This window comes from Centroberyx gerrardi, chromosome 8, assembly GCF_048128805.1.
Source record: "Centroberyx gerrardi isolate f3 chromosome 8, fCenGer3.hap1.cur.20231027, whole genome shotgun sequence".
Taxonomy (NCBI): domain Eukaryota; kingdom Metazoa; phylum Chordata; class Actinopteri; order Beryciformes; family Berycidae; genus Centroberyx; species Centroberyx gerrardi.
In genome coordinates, this window is record NC_136004.1 from 16,580,724 (window position 1) to 16,600,561 (window position 19,838).

The 19,838-nt window shown below is 44.1% G+C and overlaps 2 protein-coding genes across 6 annotated transcripts; one reads left to right on the forward strand and one right to left on the reverse strand.

Moving 5' to 3' along the window:
* The first annotated feature begins 234 nt into the window (after positions 1-234).
* tpcn1 (two pore segment channel 1) lies at positions 235-12,523 on the forward strand. 5 transcript variants are annotated; one of them, XM_071899673.2, is made up of 26 exons: positions 235-948; positions 3,733-3,866; positions 4,133-4,309; positions 4,432-4,545; positions 4,814-4,944; positions 5,285-5,373; positions 6,922-6,956; positions 7,100-7,158; positions 7,379-7,478; positions 7,724-7,840; positions 7,967-8,091; positions 8,183-8,231; positions 8,328-8,391; positions 8,534-8,578; positions 8,674-8,730; positions 8,807-8,860; positions 8,963-9,035; positions 9,588-9,695; positions 9,801-9,962; positions 10,171-10,286; positions 10,471-10,517; positions 10,634-10,702; positions 10,865-10,961; positions 11,343-11,482; positions 11,582-11,662; positions 11,759-12,523. In XM_071899673.2, exons 1-26 carry the CDS (start codon positions 858-860, stop codon positions 11,882-11,884), a joined length of 2,460 nt encoding a protein of 819 aa, XP_071755774.1. In that variant the 5' UTR covers positions 235-857; the 3' UTR covers positions 11,885-12,523. The 5 variants fall into 5 exon arrangements, 4 of the variants coding, with proteins under 4 accessions (XP_071755774.1, XP_071755775.1, XP_071755776.1 ...); XM_071899672.2 differs by lacking the exon at positions 235-948 and adding an exon at positions 3,440-3,554; XR_013505041.1 differs by lacking the exons at positions 11,343-11,482; positions 11,582-11,662; positions 11,759-12,523 and having other exon boundaries at positions 10,634-10,772; positions 10,865-10,946.
* A 162-nt stretch (positions 12,524-12,685) lies between these two features.
* Positions 12,686-19,302, reverse strand: slc8b1 (solute carrier family 8 member B1). Its single transcript, XM_071899676.2, has 15 exons — positions 18,880-19,302; positions 18,217-18,369; positions 17,536-17,588; positions 16,885-16,942; positions 16,551-16,656; positions 16,262-16,429; positions 15,605-15,718; positions 15,431-15,499; positions 15,173-15,303; positions 14,847-14,988; positions 14,574-14,695; positions 14,142-14,295; positions 13,959-14,039; positions 13,712-13,776; positions 12,686-13,537 (listed from the first exon to the last, which is right to left on the reverse strand). The coding sequence occupies exons 1-15, from the start codon at positions 19,036-19,038 to the stop codon at positions 13,343-13,345; spliced, it is 1,770 nt and encodes a 589-aa protein (XP_071755777.1). The 5' UTR covers positions 19,039-19,302; the 3' UTR covers positions 12,686-13,342.
* Positions 19,303-19,838: the final 536 nt, after the last annotated feature.

Below are 19,838 nucleotides of genomic sequence, written 5' to 3' on the forward strand. Positions count from 1 at the left end.
CGGGCGCTTTCAAAAACTGGCGCGTGTTAATAAGATTTCTATGTTTTGATTGTGCGTTTCAGATACATTTTACATTAATGAGTACATGTTTGATATAAATTAATTTGATACATTGTAGAACACAGTTTTTTCGGCATTGCCTTAGATTCCAAACTTTGACTTTTATTTTGAAAATTTGGGCACAGCCTGCCGTGAATTGCTTCAGTGTCGCAAAAGTTTGTTGATGTATGCTCTATGCTCCGGCTTGTGTCAGATATCGATGTTTGTGTCGTGCGAAATGATATTGTTTATGGTAGGAGTTAGATAGCTGTATTTTGCGTTTAGTTGTCGATTAAATGTTTTAAGAACACGGGCAGCATTTTCCAGATCCCAAAAAGCCTGTTTTGCGGTGATGTGATGGACATAGACGGGCACGGCAGGAGAGGGCTCGTTAGCTTCGCCGTGAGTGACAGTGAGCCAGTTGAGTCAATGACAGATGTCATCTCTCCCAGGACAAAGACCAAAACTGCAGCCAACAGGCACGCCTGCTAGACACACAACTTGAACTACTTCTTGTGTGGCACATCTCAACGGAGCAAGCTCTTGCTAACTTGTAGTTAGCTATCATTCTGTAACAATAATTATCAAAGAGTACAAACGTACTTGGCTTGCTAGCTAACAACAACTAACGTTAGCTATCCGCAAAGAGAGAGCAAGATGTCAAGTTGTCTTGCGGTTAGCAGAGGAAGTTGCGCTTTTGTCTAGCTAGCGGTTAGCGTTGATAACATCTAACGTTAGCTAGCTGTCCTAGCAAATCGAGGGAGCTGCATAGGAAAGGTGAAAATATCGAGGGTTCTTGCAGCCTTTTCTGTGCTAGGATGGAGGTTGATGACGATGTGCCGCTCATCTTAACCTGGGACGACGCGAACAGCGGTCTGCTCAGCGACGAGACCGAGAGGGGAGATGAAAGTAAGTTTACATTGGCATCCCATCCTTACAGCGGAGCCTGCTGGCTCCCTTGAGACCACTAGCTATGACTACGCCCATGATGATGGAAATTGTATCATGTACATACTAGATTATTGTCATGATCTTAGAAATGACATTTAAAATAAAGCTTCCTATGAGAGAAAACAAGTTTAGGACATGGTGGTGCGTGTATTAGTCCATACGAGTAATTCAGTATACAAGGAAGACTTGACTTGTCATTCATTTGTAACATGGATGTAGGATGTTTTACCCAGTTTTTTTTCAGTCGTAGGTAACTGGTAATCATTATACATTTTCAGCTCCATGATGCATATTGTGACTTTGTATCACAGTAAATTTTGTGACAGTAAATCATTGTCTACTTACCAGAGGTGCACTTCTGCAGGCTGGAAACAGTGTTGTTGGGCGGTTTTCTCTGAGGATCTGTTGCTGGCTGTCAGATGCATACATGCTGCATGTCCACACTGTTATAAAGGAGAAAAAGAGATGTCCGCACCTCTGAGATCACGTGTGTGTGCGCACAGCATGTATGGGCCTGCATGTGTCCACTCTGTGTAGTAATCCTGCTGCCTTTGTATCCCTCATATATAAGCTACAAACTGACCCACGCGAGAAACTGCAGTCTCAGCAGACTGTGTGCTAGTGCCCCCCCCACCCCAGTGCTCATGGGCAGCATGTGTGTGTGGTGTGTGTGAATGTCTGCAGCCTCTGGCCATCTCTGGGCAACAGTGTGTGTATGTGTGTGTGTGTGTGTGTGTGTGTGTGTGTGTGTGAGTGAGATGAGGGTTTTTTCTGGCTCTGGAAGTGAACAGGAAGAGGAGAGGTCTTTTTTCCAGGATATCTGGGAGTGGTGGACAGAGAGGAAAGATCACACTGTTCCTGCTGGTTGCTGTTGTGGGAGTTTTCTGGAGAGAGGGAGGGAATTCGAACCCGGACACCGGGAGAAAGAAGCCTGCGTTCACAGTTGTATCTCCTCTGTGATGCTCACAGGCTAGGATAAAAGTGTGGAGTTTAGTTTTGTTGCTGTTGGACAGAAGCTCTAAAGAGCAGCACAAAAAAGGGAGATTTTTTTTTTCCCTGGGAGAAACAGTCGTGACTGTTGAGTCTGTTTGTGTTTCTGCGAGCCTGACCTCACCATGTTATTGACCGGGTGCTCCAAACATGTTATTGTTCTCAAACAAATGAGGGGTTGGAATGGCACACGGCAGACACGGGCTTTACTCCTGTCAGTGTAACAGCTAGGCCTCCGCCGGACTGGAGTTTGATCTTTACACTTCAGCTGATTCTGACGCTGCCATAGTGTACAGGAAACTTCCGCGACTGAGTTTCAGAGACTGATTTCTACTCATCTGGTCTCCACTACTGCTGCATCTCTTTCATTTGTATTCCAAAGAGTCGTGCCTGGGGCCGGGACATGTGACGTATGTGGGAAGAAGATCCTGACAGCCTCACACAGGATTGAATTATGCAGCTGCATAGAGACAATAGAGACACATGGACTGAATGTTTGCTGAAGACGTCGTGAACTGTGACTTATATTTATGATAGGTCTTGCTTTAATCTGTAGGTGAGGGTTGTTAGAAAATATTGAGTTCATCTGGAGTTGAGTTTATCTATTTTTTTCTGTTGTACTTTCTCCTACATTGTTTATTTGGATGACACTGAGTTTAAGAAAAAAGTGACGTCTTTGTGTTATTTGGAAAGATAGTCACTGTCTGATTCTGCTTTAAGGCCTTCCATGGCATGCTTCCTCTTCAGTGTTATTAGTCAGACACCTAGACTTCTTCCCCATCCGGTGAAGATACTTGCTCTTCCTCCTTCCCTGCAGGACTTGTTCCTGCTGTGATCACTCTGACTTCATCTGTCTGTGTCCTGTCTGTGGCAGAAAGGAGGCATTATAGGCAATGTGACATCAGAGCAGAAAAAAAGGGCAGCTGTGTGGAGAGTGTGTCTCACACTCACTTTCATATTTACAGGTAGCACTGTGTTCAAAGTTCAAACTCCACCACCGAGGCAGGGAGGTAATTACAGAGTTAATGTTGTGGTGCTATTGTCGCACTCCACTGTTCCTGGTATCAGTACCTCTCATCCAGGTTACTGTCTATAAGAGACGTTTTCTAACAGAAGCAACCAGTTGTCAAAAGAAGTATTATTTAACTTTTCATTAGCGTTGTTGATTGTTTTGAATGGTTTCCTCCAGAGTCACTTTGATCTCCCAGCTCGGCCTTGACACTAATGGATATGCGAGGACTTGCATGAAGACTCTGCTTGTCACCGGCAACACCGTTTTTTTTCCCTGGAGTTTGCATCAGGGCTGAGTGGAATGTTTGCCTGCCTGTATCTCCAGATGTGTGTGGACGCTGGAACAGGACCTGCGGACTGTGAATGACACACACACGTCTGCTGTGGACTTCAGGGACCTTAATACGTTCACGCACACTCAGGCATACAAACAAATCCAGGCTGATCAATGGAGTGCTTATCTGGGCAGGCAGAGACAGCTGGTTTCCATGAAGATCGCACCCGTGACGAGAGTCCAGTTGTGGTCTCCTCATATACCTTACAGTTAGAACTAGACTGCATTGGTAGGGGCACACCCCTCTGTGTGTGTGTGTGTATGTGTGTGTGTATATGTTTGCTAAACGCAGGATGAGATACGGACGTTTAGCAACAACCTAATATTCGTTACAGATTGTTGTGTTTTTTTTTGTATATATAGCCTTTATATAGGCTATATTAATACACTTTGGTCTTTTCTTCCAGATGGAGGAGGCAATTATGATATAGTTAACAACGCTGTGATTCCAACACCTGGGCCACAAAACTGCAGAGCCCAAAATGCGTCATTACGCCACAGCTGGGAGATGAACTACCAAGAGGCAGCCATCTATCTGCAGGTATTCACAAACAAACAGTTGTTAGTTATCAAATGTGCTACTGCAAGTGGTAGATTAGAGATCATGTGATTATATAATGGTTTTATTACATCCTCTGAGCTGTATTACTTGTAGACAGCTAAACCTTGTACTCTTTATATGGGCTGCTTCTGCTTCATGCACAGCTGCAGGTGACAATAAATCTGTTCAGCTGTAAGGAACTGCAAAACACGAAAGAAATGTTGACTATGCCTGGTTTGTATGTGTCTTTTGCATTTTCTATACAGGAAGGAGAGAACAATGATAAGTTCTTCACCCACCCTCGAAACCCAAAGGCGCTGGCAGCGTACCTGTTTGCCCACAACCACCTGTTCTACATGATGGAGCTGTTGACCGGCCTTCTGCTGATGGTGCTGTCGCTGTGTGAGGCTCCCGCTGTGCCCTCACTGCGCCTGGATGTCTATGTAAGTGGACACACACACACACGACACACACACACACTGGCTTATGTGTGCTCACACACACAGCTATGCATGTGTCCTATCCAGAGGCCATAAACATAGTTGTGTGTTTGCTGCCCCTGCAGGTCCATGCCACTCTGGAGCTGCTGGCTTTGGTCATGGTGGCGTTTGAACTATGCATGAAACTACGGTGGCTAGGCTTCCACACTTTCATACGACACAAGAGGACCATGGTGAAGGTAAACTGACACATGGATACTGTCAGATAGCATAATAATATGATCAAGTATTGATCCCCACATGGAAATTCTCTTTTTGCTTGCTTTTTGCTCCTCCACAGGGAGGTCAGAGGTCAGGGTCAGTTACAGAGCAGCACCCCTGGAGCTGGTAGGGATTCAGTGTCTTGCTCAAGGGCACTTCAGCAGGGCAGATGCTTACTGACACGGGGGCTGGACTGACGCAGGGTGTTGAACTTCTTGTTCTGAGTTGTCTCTTCTCTGTGTGCAGACGTGCGTGTTACTGCTACAGTTTGTGGAGGCCATAGTGGTTCTGATCAGACAGACGTCTCACCTGCGAGTGACCAGAGCTCTCAGACCCATATTCCTGGTGGACTGTAGATACTGTGGTGCCGTGCGCAGGTACATGATGGCATAATCAAATACACACATACAGGGGGGGTGGACAAAATAACGGCTACACCTGACAATACATGAACATCAACTACGTGGGATGCTGTCATACCGGTCCTGAACTGTGTCTAGTGAGATATTGGACCGTTCTTCAAAAAGAAAATAAGACGACTCATCAGACCATATTTATTTTTTTCCATGGCTCAGGGCTCCAGGTTCTGTGCTCTTAACATTGGCCTTTGACCTGCTTTTTCCATTATTTTGTCCACCCCTGTACGTACAGACACCACTGATAACTTAATGGTTAAACCTTCTTGTCACTGACAGACAGTTCCTTTCGTCCAATCAGAAACTTGCGTCAGATCTTCCAGTCCCTTCCCCCTTTTATTGACATCCTCCTACTGCTGCTCTTCTTCATGGTTATATTTGCTATCCTGGGTAAGAATAACTTATTCTTTTCATGCAAAATATGCTATTGCCTCTCTTTTTTGTCTCCTGCGACTAAAACCAATAAAAATGTGGAGGGTGGACTATCTGGGGCCTGTCTCACAAAGCAAGCTTAATGGGTTAGCAAGCTAACTTTGGGCTTAACCTTGGCTTTTTGTTCTCACGATGGCTCACTTTTAACCGGGGTAGATCACCATGGTAACCTATGCTGCACAGCTAACCTGCTCCAGAGCAGCTTCAGTTCAGGCTATCCTGCTTCCTCACCAATCAGCTCTCTGGAAACATGGAGTCACCATTCCTACAGGATCCTGAAATGAACAGAAACATTTCATTCAAATGAAAGTGACAAGTAATAAAAAATAACTAAACAGGGGGAACTATTGACTTAACAGATAGTAAGAAGGGCTTTTAGCAGAGCGACTGTATTTAGAGACCAGCAGAACCACTTTGCTTTCCATGATGATTTATTATATCAGAGATATCATATTTATTAGGCTACATCAGACATAATAAATGTTTGTAGCATTTCCAGGCTATTGGCCCACTCTGGCTATAAAAGAGGGCTTCTAACAAGGAGCAGGTAGCTTACATTAGTTGACCATAGTTATCAATAGTGAATGAAATTTAGGCCTACTGTTGCATATTAAGTGCACTGGAATTCTTTTATAGGATTCCTGACAGTGATTAACACAGACAGACTGCAGTCATATTCCCATCACAGCAGACCTGAGCAATGTGAGGTCGACTTGTGAATATGAAATCTTTCACAGCCTCAATGTGAAGACACAATATTGTATCAGTGAGAAGAATGAACACTGTGTCTTAATGATGGGCAGTGATGAGAATTTACACTATTTGCAGTTTTCCTCCAGCAGTCCTCCCTAGCCTTGGCAGCAGCAACACTGTTACTCTCACTGTTACAATGTTTATGTATTGCTCATGTTTATTCATTATAACAGTTTGTTCTTGACAGAAGGGTTGGGTTAGGGTTCACAAATGTTATCCATTTCTTTCTTATACCCACTTTTACAATCTATTAGTGTTTTGTCAGCAGCATGTTTACATAATCTCACAATTATTTATAGTCTATTGTTTTTATTTTATTATTTTCTACTGTTTTTATTGCTTCTCTTTATATTCCAGTTGAGTGCTGATGTGATGTGATGTTTCCTTTTCCCTGCTGAATTATATTACTTTATTTATATTACGGTGATCAATAGTTTAATCTTATCTCATATTAAATACACTGCCTTGAGTCTGTCCATGCTGCATGTGATTGGCTGTTTGTTACAAACTCCGCCTCTTTCATGTGAACTGGATAGGTGGATAGGTAAATCCTGTGTTGACAGAGTCAGTTGATAACCAGCTACCTGAGGCCGGTTATCCAGGATCACCAATGTTAGGTTTTGTGAAGCCAGCTAACGCAAAGATAGCTTGACGATGTTGAACTGGCTTTGTGAGACAGACCCCTGCTCTCCTTATAAGAAAAAAGGTTTTCTGTTATTTTGTGTGTCTGACTAGTCTGTTGTCTCCTCCCAGGCTTCTGCCTCTTCTCCCCGAACACCGCTGACCCGGTACGTGGAGTAGTTAGTCTTGCTGACATTAGTTTGTTTGGGTTATGTAAGTTGGGGGACTTGAGTGACTCGGTTTGCTTGATGGCAGTTTTCTGTCTGTAGTGGTCAGATTTCCTGACTTTAGCCCTCTCTTCTCCCCGCAGTACTTCAACACTCTGGAGAACAGCATTGTCAGTCTATTTGTGCTGCTGACCACAGCAAAGTAAGCACAACAGAACACGTAGTATTGTTCTGTTCCCTTTGCACACATGGCATGCAAGCTGTACATAACCTCCTTCCCACTTTTAAAGCTCAACATAAATATGTTTGCCTATACCGCATGTCTGTTTGGTGCCGATTCCAGAGTTTTCTTTTTGTATCCTATGACTGTTCTGTAGTCTTTTTCACTGGTTAAGAATGACCCTATACCCTGTTTCCTGTAGTTTCCCTGACGTGATGATGCCAGCATACTCCAGGAACCGCTGGTCCTGTGTCTTCTTCATTGTTTACCTCTCCATAGAGCTCTACTTCATCATGAACCTGGTACACATAGCCTTTGCTTTCGCTACGTCTTTAATATCTAGTCTGATATATTTGCACAATATCTACATAATTGACATACATTCAAAATTGCAAATGAGAAATATTGTATTCCTAGTCCTATTAAAACGGCATCAGTGAACATATGACATCTGGTCAACCCTTTGTATCAGTCCTGAGACACTGAATGTGATTAATCATCAACATCACTACACTGTCACTCAATCGCTTTCTCTGTCCCTCTCCAGCTCCTGGCTGTGGTGTTTGATACCTTCAATGGTGTTGAGAAGATGAAGTTTAAATCTCTGTTGCTTCACAAACGCTCAGCTATTGACCACGCCTTCCAGCTGTTAGTCAGCCGACAGGTACACCCTCACCGTTCTATGTAGTGTAATCTACATCGGTACAAATTATGTCTTTTGTAAAGCATTCATAGCTGTTCTAACTACTTCACTGTGTGTGTCTATGTGTTGCTGCTGTTTTCCCTCCAGAGGCCGATGGGTGTGTCTCTGAAGCAGTTTGACGGCCTGATGCGTTTTTACAGACCACGGATGTCTGCAAGAGACCGCTTCCTCACATATAAAGCTCTTAACACATCAGGGGCTCCTATGCTCAGGTAACAACCTGACACACTTTTCCACTCAAAATCTTTGCATCTTTCTCAAGAGACATCCAGTGTAATTTAACAGGAATCTGCTCTATTACAGTCTAGAGGACTTTTATAAGTTCTACGAGGTTATTGGCCTTAAATGGAAGGTAAGTTTCCCAGACATGAACCTTTTACTGTTTGGACATATTGCACTTTTATTTTTGTATTGTTGTTATGTACATGAATATTTGTGTGCTATTTAGGCCCGACGGAGTGGAGAATACTGGTTTGATGACCTTCCACACACGACCTTCCTCATTTTCAGAGGCAAGTTATCTCTTTTTCTTCTTTAATTCACAGACTGAAAGAATCTGTTCCTCAATCAGGCCAGTAATAATTTTCTCCATTCCTTGTTCTCAGATCCACTATCTACAATGTTCTCTTATTTCTCTGCTTTCTTTTCTAATAGGCATCAACCTGCTGGTGAAGTCAAAGGCCTTCCAATATGCCATGTGTAAGTGTCATCATTTGCATGCTCCCAGTTGTCCTTAGCAATATAAAGACAAATTATCTCGTCATTTATCTTTCAACCTTTATTTGTGACTGCAGATGTGGTGGTGGCTGTCAATGGCGTGTGGATCCTTGTGGAGACGTATACGCTGAATAGTAAGATCCTGCCCAGTCACACTGATTCGATTGAAGTGTTATACTGTAGATCTCTCACCTTCCTCTCTTCCCACAGGTGGATTTTCCTGGTCCAAATTTGTTCCATGGAGTTACATTGTCTTCCTTACCAGTGAGTAGGCCACTTCTTGTCTCCCACTCACATACAAAATCAGAATAATCTTCATGTGACCTATTCTAACATAAACTCTGTCTCTGTCCTCCCAACTTTCAGTTTATGGTGTGGAGGTGTTATTGAAAATAACAGGTTTGGGACCGATGGCTTATTTCAGCTCTGGGTGGAATCTGTGAGTAATCGCCCCTCAACTCTCCTCTTTGACTGATATGTGACGAGTGCTGAATCCAAAAGTCTGGACTTGTGGACTTTGTGGTGCGCTCCCGTGAATCCAAGAGGGGTTAGGGCTGTCCATTGTTAAAATTCATTAAGTCCAAGGCTGTCATGCAGACTTTTGGAGGAGCTCTACACGGGCTTCCAGAGAGTCCACTACTGGACTTTACTAGTGATACTTCCCACAGTTCATTGCACTACAGATATAAAAGACGTCAGGTCACGTAGCTCTGTTCCACTAGCCCCTTTTATACAGTCACGCAGCTCTGCGTCCTTGTGAGCTCATGTATTCATGGTGAGCACTCCAGTCAGCTTAGGACTACGTAAAATCATAGTCTGTGAGGGTTCAGCCCACGAGTCTGTGAGTCCGGACATTTGAATTCACCAATTATATTACTCAACAGTAATCCCAAAATGGCTATTCTGTGAATAGACAATCATGACGGATGTGAACATTTATCAAACCCAGGATGTGTTTGGGTGCTAACTGTTACTGTGCTTGTCTGTCTAGGTTTGACTTCTCTGTGACGGTTTTTGCCTTCCTGGGCTTGATTGCTCTTGCCTTCAATATGGAGCCGTTCTACTTTATTGTTGTACTCAGACCACTTCAGCTACTCAGGTGGGCTTCTATTTCAATTTCTAGGGTCAGCTTGTAATCATGTCCTCCTGTTACGTATGGTGCTATTGATGTGTCTTTTTGGTCTGCCCTCTGTTTTGCTCGCAGGTTATTTAAGATAAAGCAGAGGTATCGCAATGTGTTGGACACCATGTTTGAGCTCTTCCCCAGGATGGCAAGTCTGGGGTTGACCTTAATCATCTTCTACTACTCCTTTGCCATTGTGGGGATGGAGTTCTTTGCCGACGTGGTCTACCCCAACTGCTGCAAGTGAGTCATGTTCTCCAATCTGGTTAGCAACCATAGTCATCGATTGATCAGAGTTGATTCTGTACTATTTCAGTTGGAATACTGACTGAATGAGATTTATTTGCACTAACCCTTGTCTTCCCCTTTCCCCTAAATCCGGAGGCACAATAGCTCTAAATTAAGTTAATTTCCGCTAACTGTACTCATCTTTATTCAATCAACCTCTCAGCACCAGCACAGTGGCAGACTCCTACAGACAGATCAACATCACCACTGGCAACAAAACAGTGCTGGAGGAGGGCTATTATTATCTCAATAACTTCAACAACATTCTCAGCAGCTTCGGTAAACTCTTGCTTTTTATTTTTCTTTAATACATGTGTTATCATATCCAAAGTGCCTTACAGTATCTTACTAGTATGGATGGCCTCACTGGTAATTGAACCCCCAGTGGCATGAGTGCCATGCTTAACCAAATTAATTTCAGACAATAATTTCTTTGTCTAAATTTGTGCATTTATGTGTCTAGTGACTCTGTTTGAACTGACTGTGGTCAACAACTGGTACATCACCATGGTAAGATCATGTCATCTTTCTGTCCAAGTCTTTCATCAGCCTATCACCACTATCTAGCCTTGTCATTGATTGGTGGGTGTGGCTGATTGACTGCTGCTATGTCCACTCTCCCACAGGAAGGAGTGACCTCCATGACAACCCACTGGAGCCGGCTCTATTTCATGACCTTTTACATTGTGACCATGGTGAGGTGTGCGTAGGCAGGCGTGCATGAGTCTGTGATACGTACATGGAAGTTTGTACTACATTCTGCAAGTATGCACTGCATTCTTGCCTTTATCTGTAAGAGTTAATGTGTGTGAATGTGATCATCCATGTGTGTAACATTGTGTCTCTGCCCTCCCCAGGTGGTGATGACCATCATTGTGGCTTTTATTCTGGATGCGTTTGTGTTCCGTATGAACTACAGCCGCAAGAACAGGGAACCACTGGAGAACCCAGAGGGTGGGACTGTCCGTCTGTCTGTCTGTGTGTGTGTGTCTGTACTTGTTAGCAATTGCAAACTATGATATGTAGAGCAGAGCATATGAAGAGTTCCGTTCCAAAAGGAGATGTCCTCCGTTTGACAAAACCTACTCTGACAAAATTATTTCTGGAATGAAAGCAGAACTCACATAAGTTGTTATATATCTGGGATCTTGATATCTTGAACTCTATGGAACTCTTGGAATGAAATCCTAAATTTATTCTTGGATGTTTGCGGCCTTTCTAGCTCAGATACAATACTAGCTGACTCACCCCTAATATAGCGTGTTACAGGAGGACAGTATAGTGTCTGAAGCAGAGGTCTGTTTGTCAGTTTAACGTCTGTGTTTGTTGTTCTAGATGAGAATGGGATAGTGTTTGAAGCGGAGGTGAGTCGCGACGAAGCTTTGGCCACTCTGGAGCTGTACAAACAGACCTGCCCAGGACTGTCCTCCCTCAACTCGCTACAGGGAGTCCTACAAGCTATGGACCGGAGTGGGGTGAGTACACACACACACACACACGACAGACTCTTCTGTCTCACCTCTTTACAAGGAGTCCTACTAACTAGCTTTTCCTCCGTTTATTGGTGCGTACAGCACTCATCTCTGGTGTACCTAGGCAGAAGGTCAAGGACTAAGAGCGACCTCAGCATGAAAATGTACGAGGAGGAGATTCAGGTGAGAAACTGAGGTAATCGTGAATACCGTGACAGTGTGGGCCATCGCAACATCCTGACAACTCACTTTTCTGCTTTCCTCATGTTTTTCCTCCAGGAGTGGTACGCGGAGTACTCAAGGGAAAACCTGCCGCAGCCGGACCAAAGCCTGGATCAGGAGCTGGACAGTCCCTCCCCAGAGCCTCAGCTCAACTCTCAGACTGGACCTCACAGCATCAACTAACACACTCTCTGCCACCACTTACATACACACCGCCGTCTCAGTTTTCAAATGCTGAGAAAGCCCATCACTCCACGCCTTTCCCAGCCCCAACCCCCCCCGGCAGGTAACCAGCCCTGGGCCTTTTGGACTGATGTGAGGGTGAGAGCGGTAACCAGTGACTCTCTCCTTACTGGAGCCCTCACGACAGACAGACAGACACACAGACAGACTGCTGTACAGGTCTGTTGCTTGACCAATGAAGCGGGAGCATGGCCCTCCTTTAGCCTTCTCAAAGGCTGTTGCTCCAGCAGTGAGTGTTATGAGGGAGCGTGTTCTACGATGGCGTGTATGTATACCACTGTAGGCCTGTTGTGACCTTCTGTAGATCATGTACAGTACTTACACCCGATGCCTTAGTTTAATGGCTCATCTGATCAGTATTAACACAGGTACTACTATTCATAAGCTCTCCCAAGACCAAAAGTACACAAACATACACTCCTCTTAGCTCCACCCAACAAACAGCTACAGTGTATCTCTTAACTAATGTCTCAACAGAATGAAGGGACAATTTTACTTTTATATAACTTGTTATTCTCTAAGTGTATTATAATGTATTTGAACTACTTAAGGAGTAATTTTAATAAACTGTTCACTTTGTCAAGTGCATCGATGTACCTTTGCTATACTATTGGTAATTAAGTATTTGCTCATAATCCTCAATGGTAAAGAAAGTGGGGAAAGACCAGCAGGCTACACACTGTGATATTGATATCACAGCGCACACAGTAACATCTGTCAAACTAAGACCTACGAATGCAATCACTGAACCAAAATGATTTAATCAACACAGATATACCAAAAGTATGTTGACACAAACACAAAACGTGTTTCTTTCCCCAAAAGCAGCTTTGTACAAAGACAATTTTAACATTACTTTTGATTCACAGCACGTTATCACATTCACACTGATTTTAAATATACCCCACCCATTTCCACCACTGCTCTGTTACTGGACTGTCGTAGTTAAGAACAGTCATCCCAGTGTTTTCACTCTGGGCCGACACAGCTCCAGTCAGTGCAAACAAGTTGAATAAAGGCACAGTGTGATTAGCTTCAACTCTCCCTGAGGAGAAAATTCTTGTTGGCTGTGTTTCAAGACACACACTCATGTAAAAATGATCAGAGCCCTTTTCCACAAATAACGTTTTTCCAATACATTGCTGAGCTGTACCCTGAAAAAAAATAATCATAGTTTGTCATTGATTTCCATTAAACCAGCTTGGTTCCAGGAACCAACCGCAGCATGGCTCTGGGCAGTGGAGATGAGCTGTAAGTGTATTGTTGATTGTAGTATGAATAGTGCACTAATGTAGTATAAGGTGCCATCTGAAAAGTGTCCCACTCAGTGTAGCCTCTGTTCCAGTGTGGCGATCTGTATTGTGGAAGGTGGTCTGTCCCTCAGTTCAAAATGGCCTTTCAGTGTACAATGTGGATCTTGCCAAACTCTGTGAGCAGTGCAATGAGAAGGAAGATGGCATAGAAGACGAGGAGGAAGATCCCGTAGGGCCGACCCAAGTGGAACCGGCACAGCGGAACGATCACGAAGGACAGAACCAAAGACAAACCCAGAGATCCTGCGAGAATCCACGTCAACAAACCCTCTGGTTCCAGCTGAGGAGGGGAGAAGAAGAAAAAGATGCATTATATTGATGGGTGCCAAATACAGTTCAGTCTGTACCTCATACGAACACATCTTGAGTATTTGTGACTTTTATGTTTTTGGCCGATTCTGTCTAATGTCTAGTGTGTGGATTATAAAAAAGTGATGTATGTCTGGAGGAGTACCTGCACTTCAGAGTGGCTCCTAGCCATCTGCATCAGACAGCCCAGACCCACACCAAACAACATGTCTGATGGAAACCCAGTCAAGGTCATAAACAGTCATATGCAGTCAGTTAGTGTAATGCACATCCAGAAGATATATTTTCATGCCCACACACACACACACACACACACACACACACACACACACACACACACACACACACACACACACACACACACACACACACTCATATGAAAACAAGGATACTGAAAATGATGCCTCCAAAGCAGGCAGATATGGCCATCCGCGGGTAACCCTGGCGCGCGATGGTGATGTCAGAAAAACAATCTGAAAACAGAAGCGTGTTGGACTGGGTTGGTTCAGTTAATTATAAGCAAATCTATTATATGTTTAGGTTCTGGAAGAAAGAGTTAAGCCCATGCATGTCACCTCCTATGCTGTTGCCCCAGGCCAGCAGAGTCAGCCCCAGCACAGTGTTGCTGAGACTCAGCACCACACCGAGCATGTGCAGAAGACTGACCACCTCTGAGGCTGCTGCGCTGATCAGCACTGCACTCACCACAAAACCCAACAGGGCAAACAGCTGGAGAGAGAAAAACACGAGGCGAGACAAACTTAGAATCATGTACACATTGCACAGAACATGTTTCATAATCACAGGGCGGAAACACGTGAAGGGTTTCACAAAACACTGCATATCCAGTTTGTTTAAAAAATGTTGACTAATGTTCATTGCTCATTATTTCCTCTGAGATGTTGCTGTTATGTAAGAAAAGGGCTGAAGGTGGCACTTTTTTTTTTACCCTAAATAGTGCATATCTTGTATATTTTGGGACAAAACATTAATTTCTAGAAACTTACTGGGTGATAGGCTGGAGGACAGTCATTGGTGGTGATGCAGAAGACAATGGTAGACAGGAAAAGGCCCAGGAGAAGAGTCAGCAGCCAAAGGGGAAACTCCCCTTGGATCTTATAATCTCCATCTAGACAGGGGATGAGAGAGGGGAGGAGATAAAAAAAAAACCTCTGATAACTGGCCTTCTCTGGCGAGGTAATGGTTTAACAATACATGTCATCTGACCTGCACTCTCTTTACCAGGCAGGTGACAGACACAAAATGGAAGACGGACTTACATGCCCCAGACTGGAAGGTGAGCACACACACCAGTGGAGCAGTGACGAGGTGGAGGCAGTTTAACGGGCGTCTCCAGTTCCTGTCGTCTTTATCAGGGTCGACCACGGGGATACAGAGCAGCAGCAGAACCTCTAGCGGCGTCTGGTGGACAGAGGAGACAACTGCAGCTCAGGAGCCCAGCACAGACACACAGAATTCTCATAACATTTCATAAGATTTCGATTGGCTTTTCACTGCTTTGTCAGGATGTATATCTCTACTCTGCCTCTTGTATCCGTCTGCTGCTCTCTGCCCCTTTGCAGTCAGCTGTTCCACACAAACACACCTTCAGTACTTTGACGGCTCTCCAGCTCCAGGACTTCCTCCTCCACTTCCTGTTGTCCACCGGGTTCAGAGAGCTCAGCAGGATCTGACTAGTGGACTCGGAGTAGGGAAGAAGGGGCTGATACTCCGCCTCTGAAACACACACACACACACACACACACACACACACACACATGCATGTTATAGTACTGACTAGGCAGAATAATCCTGGCGTATATTAATTTATATGGTTCAGTATACAGCAGTGCAGCATTCCTACCATAGTCCTGCTGGATCGTCCCATTGGTCAAGCAGGGAACTTCATCATCCGAGTCAGACGACTGGAACTCTGTAAGAAAAAATATTATCACTGACAGTAGTGGTAGCTCACTGAATCTTTTGTTTGTGTGTGTGTGTTTGTGTGCATGTGTGTGTGTGTGTGTGCGTGTCTCACCCGGAACATGTGTAGTATTCCGAACAGTCACATTCGCCGAGTGTTTCTGCCGGTTGTAGATGTACGCACTGATGATAACAGTCAATACATACACCACATACAGGCCCAGGTACGCTAGAAGAAGGAAAAACACCATTCTGACGCTCAAAATGCTAAGCAGTCACTGTGTGTGTGTGTGTGTGTGTCAGGGTCAGGAATTAACGGGGGTCATAAAATGAAATTAAATGAAATGAATGGCCATGAAATTAAAAATGAGGGGGCAAAAAATACCCAGGATAATTTGCACCTTGTGACCGGGCGATTCTTTCCAGTGTGTTCTGGACAAGAAAAATTGGGTATTTTTTAAAATCAGAAAACAGCCGAGAACGCAGCCTGAAGCAGGAGATGTCGCCATTATTTCCACAGCCAACAGTAGAAGAAAATGCCGACCCCACACAAACTACTCCGGCAAAAGACATACAAGAACCAGTATTGAAAAAAAATTAAAATTTGCAATGATGGACTGGTTGGGGTCAGATAGAGGGGAAAAGAAGTGTGGGACGTGTGGTATATTATGATTTAAAATAAAAAAAATCTTAGTGGTACAAATTGAGTGTTACTTTGCCAAAATGCAATGCAATTTCATTTCTTGCCCTGTGTGTGTGTGTGTGTGTATACCCAGTGCTTCTCCCAGTGATATGGTTCCTCTGAAGAGGATGATGAAAGTCCAGAACACGGCCGCCATGTAGAAGATGACATCACGCAGAAAAGGGCGGGAGGCCACGGTGAAAGGCTTGACCAATGACACGCTGCCTGCGACTACCGTGGTAACAAATATACCGGCTCCTATGGAGAGAGAGAGGATGGATCAGAGAGTGAAAAAGGACAAAAAGTATCCACATTTAAAAGTTTGTTGTGTTTATTAGTGTTAATATGTGTGTGTGTGTGTGTGTGTGTCTGCGCCTACCGAACAGTGCTCCAACAGCCAGACCAGCAGTGTGTGGGTGGGAGAAAGCCGCCACAGCACTGAAGATATCAGGAGCTCCATTACCAAAAGCCAGAAATGTCACACCCTCAGCACACACACCAGTCAAGGAAAACAGGAATTAATCAGAAAAAAAATGTAATGAAAAATAATGAATGACAGAGAAAAAGAAACTAAAAATCACTCTGGGAGAGAAACTATGCTGGTCAGTCAGCAAACCTGTTTTATGCTGATTGATGTGGAAGCACTGGTATCACATGTTATCAAAAATCATAAAAATGAGGAACTGTTGATTCTGGTTAGAGATAAAGGATACGGCCACGTTGTGAGTGAGTCGCAAACTGGTAGAGATGGCCGAGAGGTTGGGACAGAAACTGAAGAGAAACAGAGAAAAGCACAAAGTGAGCAGCTGAACCAGAAATACCATGAACAGCATCCCACAGATAAAAAACATTTTCATAGTTCAAAGCATTTTATATTTAACATAAAACAGGGTCTGTTTAACTACCAACTACTGTGCATTAGTGTTCAGCCTATCTGTGTGTATCTGTATGTGTATGTGTGTGTGTGTGTGTGTGTGTGTGGACGAGGGGAGGGGTGGCGCTGAAAAAGCAGAACTAATTTTGCTTTCTTATGTAGAAATCTCACAACTCAAGTGAAACAATGACTAAAACTAAAATCTCACTATGGTCATGTGACCAATTTCCATGTGACTACAAAGCTGTCCCAAAGACTGCACTCACTGTGTGTGTGTGTGTGTGTGTGTGTGTGTGTGTGTGTGTGTGTCTGGTGCACTTGCAGGCCTGTGAGTGTGGCATTACACTTGGCTAAGCCGAATGTAATCAATGTAAAAGGATGATTTACACTAGCCATTAAGGTGCTGCATTCACTGACATGAAAAAGGAACCAGAAGAATTCATTATTATGGCACACACATATAAATACTGGCAACAAGGGAGAGACTTACAACTTAGACGCAGTGAGTCCAAGAATAATGAACAAGAAGAAGAGCCATATAATCTGTGGGGAGGGAGAGGAAGACAAAGAGGGTCAGACAGGCTCTTGTTCTGCTCTCTACTCGCACTTTACTCTGGATAGAAGACAGAAGTGCTGCTCCAGTCTGCCAGACTCGGACAAGAGCTCTTTGGCAGAACAGGCAGAACAAACAAGAAACAGACTGGAGCTAACACTTCACTTGTGTGACCCAAGGTGACCCTGATAAAGACTGCGTCGGTCCTGTTCCCCCCCAATTTAATATAGGCTTCTTTTTTTTTTTATATCTGCTTTACAAGCCAAAAGGCAACTCAAAAGCCTGTTTGTTGCAGTCACTCCCATTTTTCAGTGTTTCAGTGTGAACATTTGATTGGTTCTGTTGCCATGGGGCGAATTCACAGCGTAAATCCCCATGCAAATCCATTATTTAGCAAACTGGGAAATGACTGAGCCTATTAAACAGAAGTTTGACAACTCCAGGTTCTCCCTCAGTGCCGTCAGCTTCCTCATATGACGGGCTGCTGGAGCTGACCTGCGTAATTTTATGCTGCTGCAAGAGAACTGTGAACACACACACACACACACACACACACACACACACACACACACATATATACAGTATATACACACACGCACACAAATACATGCGGCTTACACAGAGAGTGATGGTGAGAGGTGTGAGGTTGGGAGGAAGCAGGCAGAAGGCCAGATAGAGGTAGCTGATGAAGCCATCGACCAGGCTACAGTCTGGGGTGTTCTTCACAAACGCACAGCGCTCCGCAGCACTGAGGTTCATCACACGGTCACACTGGAACACACACACACACACACACACACACACAGAGAGGGAGAGAAAGAAAGATGTCAGTGGTGTTAAGTTTTCCTACTTACTTTTCTATGCTATTGCTATTTAAAACTATTCAAAATGAGGAACAGTTAAATTTCACAGTTTCTTCATTCACTAGAAGTCAGCAGAATGAGAGAAGGTGACAGAGAGCAACACACTTCTCAGAATCCCTGAAGCAAAGCCTTCATCAAATGTGGGTCTGTTTCTGAACTGAAGGGCTTTGACATAAAAAATAAAAAAAGCAGATCTAAATGGCCACCTAAAGTAAACCCTCTGGACTGTGGGCTGCTAACCATGTGACAGTTGGAAAAACCTGACGACCTGCCAGGTTCAAGGGATATTGCGCAATGTTGTATCACATCAAGCCAGTAAACAGCTCCCAAGACAGTCTCTTTACACAGCACACCTGACACGCAAATTAAAATGTAGGCGAATGACAGTTCACATGATCTAATTTGCTATGCCACAAACCTGGTCGGTGCTGCTTTGGGACATCATTTCCCGTGTGCCGTCAGAGTCCAGCCAGGCTACTCCGACACCAGGACGGGCTGTAAGGACATGGGAGCCTGAAGAAACCTGCTGGTGACACGATAACACCAGCAGAACAGACAGCAAAACACCTAATGCCATTATTCACTTTATCCGGGAGCCACCTCCATTCCTGTTTTGGAGGACTGTGCGATTCCAGGCGAGTGTAGTCCTGTAGTCCTGACTGTCGACGGTGTTGCCCAAAACTCAACGGCGCCAAACAAGGAGCTGTGACAAATCCTCTGGACTGTTGAACGAAAACCACTCGTGTGTTGTTGTTTTTTCACCCTCTTTAAATGACGGCTTGTCCAAATCCAGTGTCCTTGTACATTCTGTACACAAACGTGCACTATATCGAAACCCCACCTACTGTTTTCCTTCAAAGACGTGTGCTGCCTTCAAGTGCTCCTCGTAAACTCTGTTTTGAACACTTCAATTGAAAATGAACATCTTCAACATGGGATTTTTGGATCCCGTTTGTCAGTCGATCTGTTCCTAAAATGGGTGAAATAATCTAAATAGAAATTACGTATGACTAAGTTATTACATACAGTAAGTAGACGCGTTACTGAATTTGTAAATAATAACCATTTGTACAGATGTTGCGTTATCTTCGCTTCACAAAACAGCGAAATGCTGGAATGCTAAGTACGGCTAGTGATTTTAGTTTTTCTTCATTGCAGCTTCAAAACCCAAACCAAAAACCAAAATCCACCTCAACAAATAAAGAAATGTTGCCCTTGGGAGCCTGAACCTCCGACTTTCCAGGTTGTATTTACCATTTTGTTGGGTCGTCTATGTGTGCTCAGCTTGTAAAGCTATTTTTACGACAGCACTTGAAGGCAGCATTAATGTCAAACGCCCCGTTTCATGCGCATCATTCAGGTCTCTTAGAAACAGAC

Excerpts from the sequence above, each read along its gene's own strand:
- tpcn1 (XM_071899672.2), top strand. The coding sequence starts at position 3,440 with ATGGAGTGCTTATCTGGGCAGGCAGAGACAGCTGGTTTCCATGAAGAT. Across the intron at positions 4,945-5,284 it reads TACTGTGGTGCCGTGCGCAG|AAACTTGCGTCAGATCTTCC; the intron begins GTACATGATGGC and ends TCGTCCAATCAG. Across the intron at positions 10,518-10,633 it reads ACAACTGGTACATCACCATG|GAAGGAGTGACCTCCATGAC; the intron begins GTAAGATCATGT and ends ACTCTCCCACAG.
- slc8b1 (XM_071899676.2), bottom strand. The coding sequence starts at position 19,038 with ATGGCATTAGGTGTTTTGCTGTCTGTTCTGCTGGTGTTATCGTGTCAC. Across the intron at positions 14,040-14,141 it reads CTGGGGCAACAGCATAGGAG|ATTGTTTTTCTGACATCACC; the intron begins GTGACATGCATG and ends TTCTGTTTTCAG. Across the intron at positions 13,777-13,958 it reads CTTTGGAGGCATCATTTTCA|ACATGTTGTTTGGTGTGGGT; the intron begins GTATCCTTGTTT and ends GGTTTCCATCAG.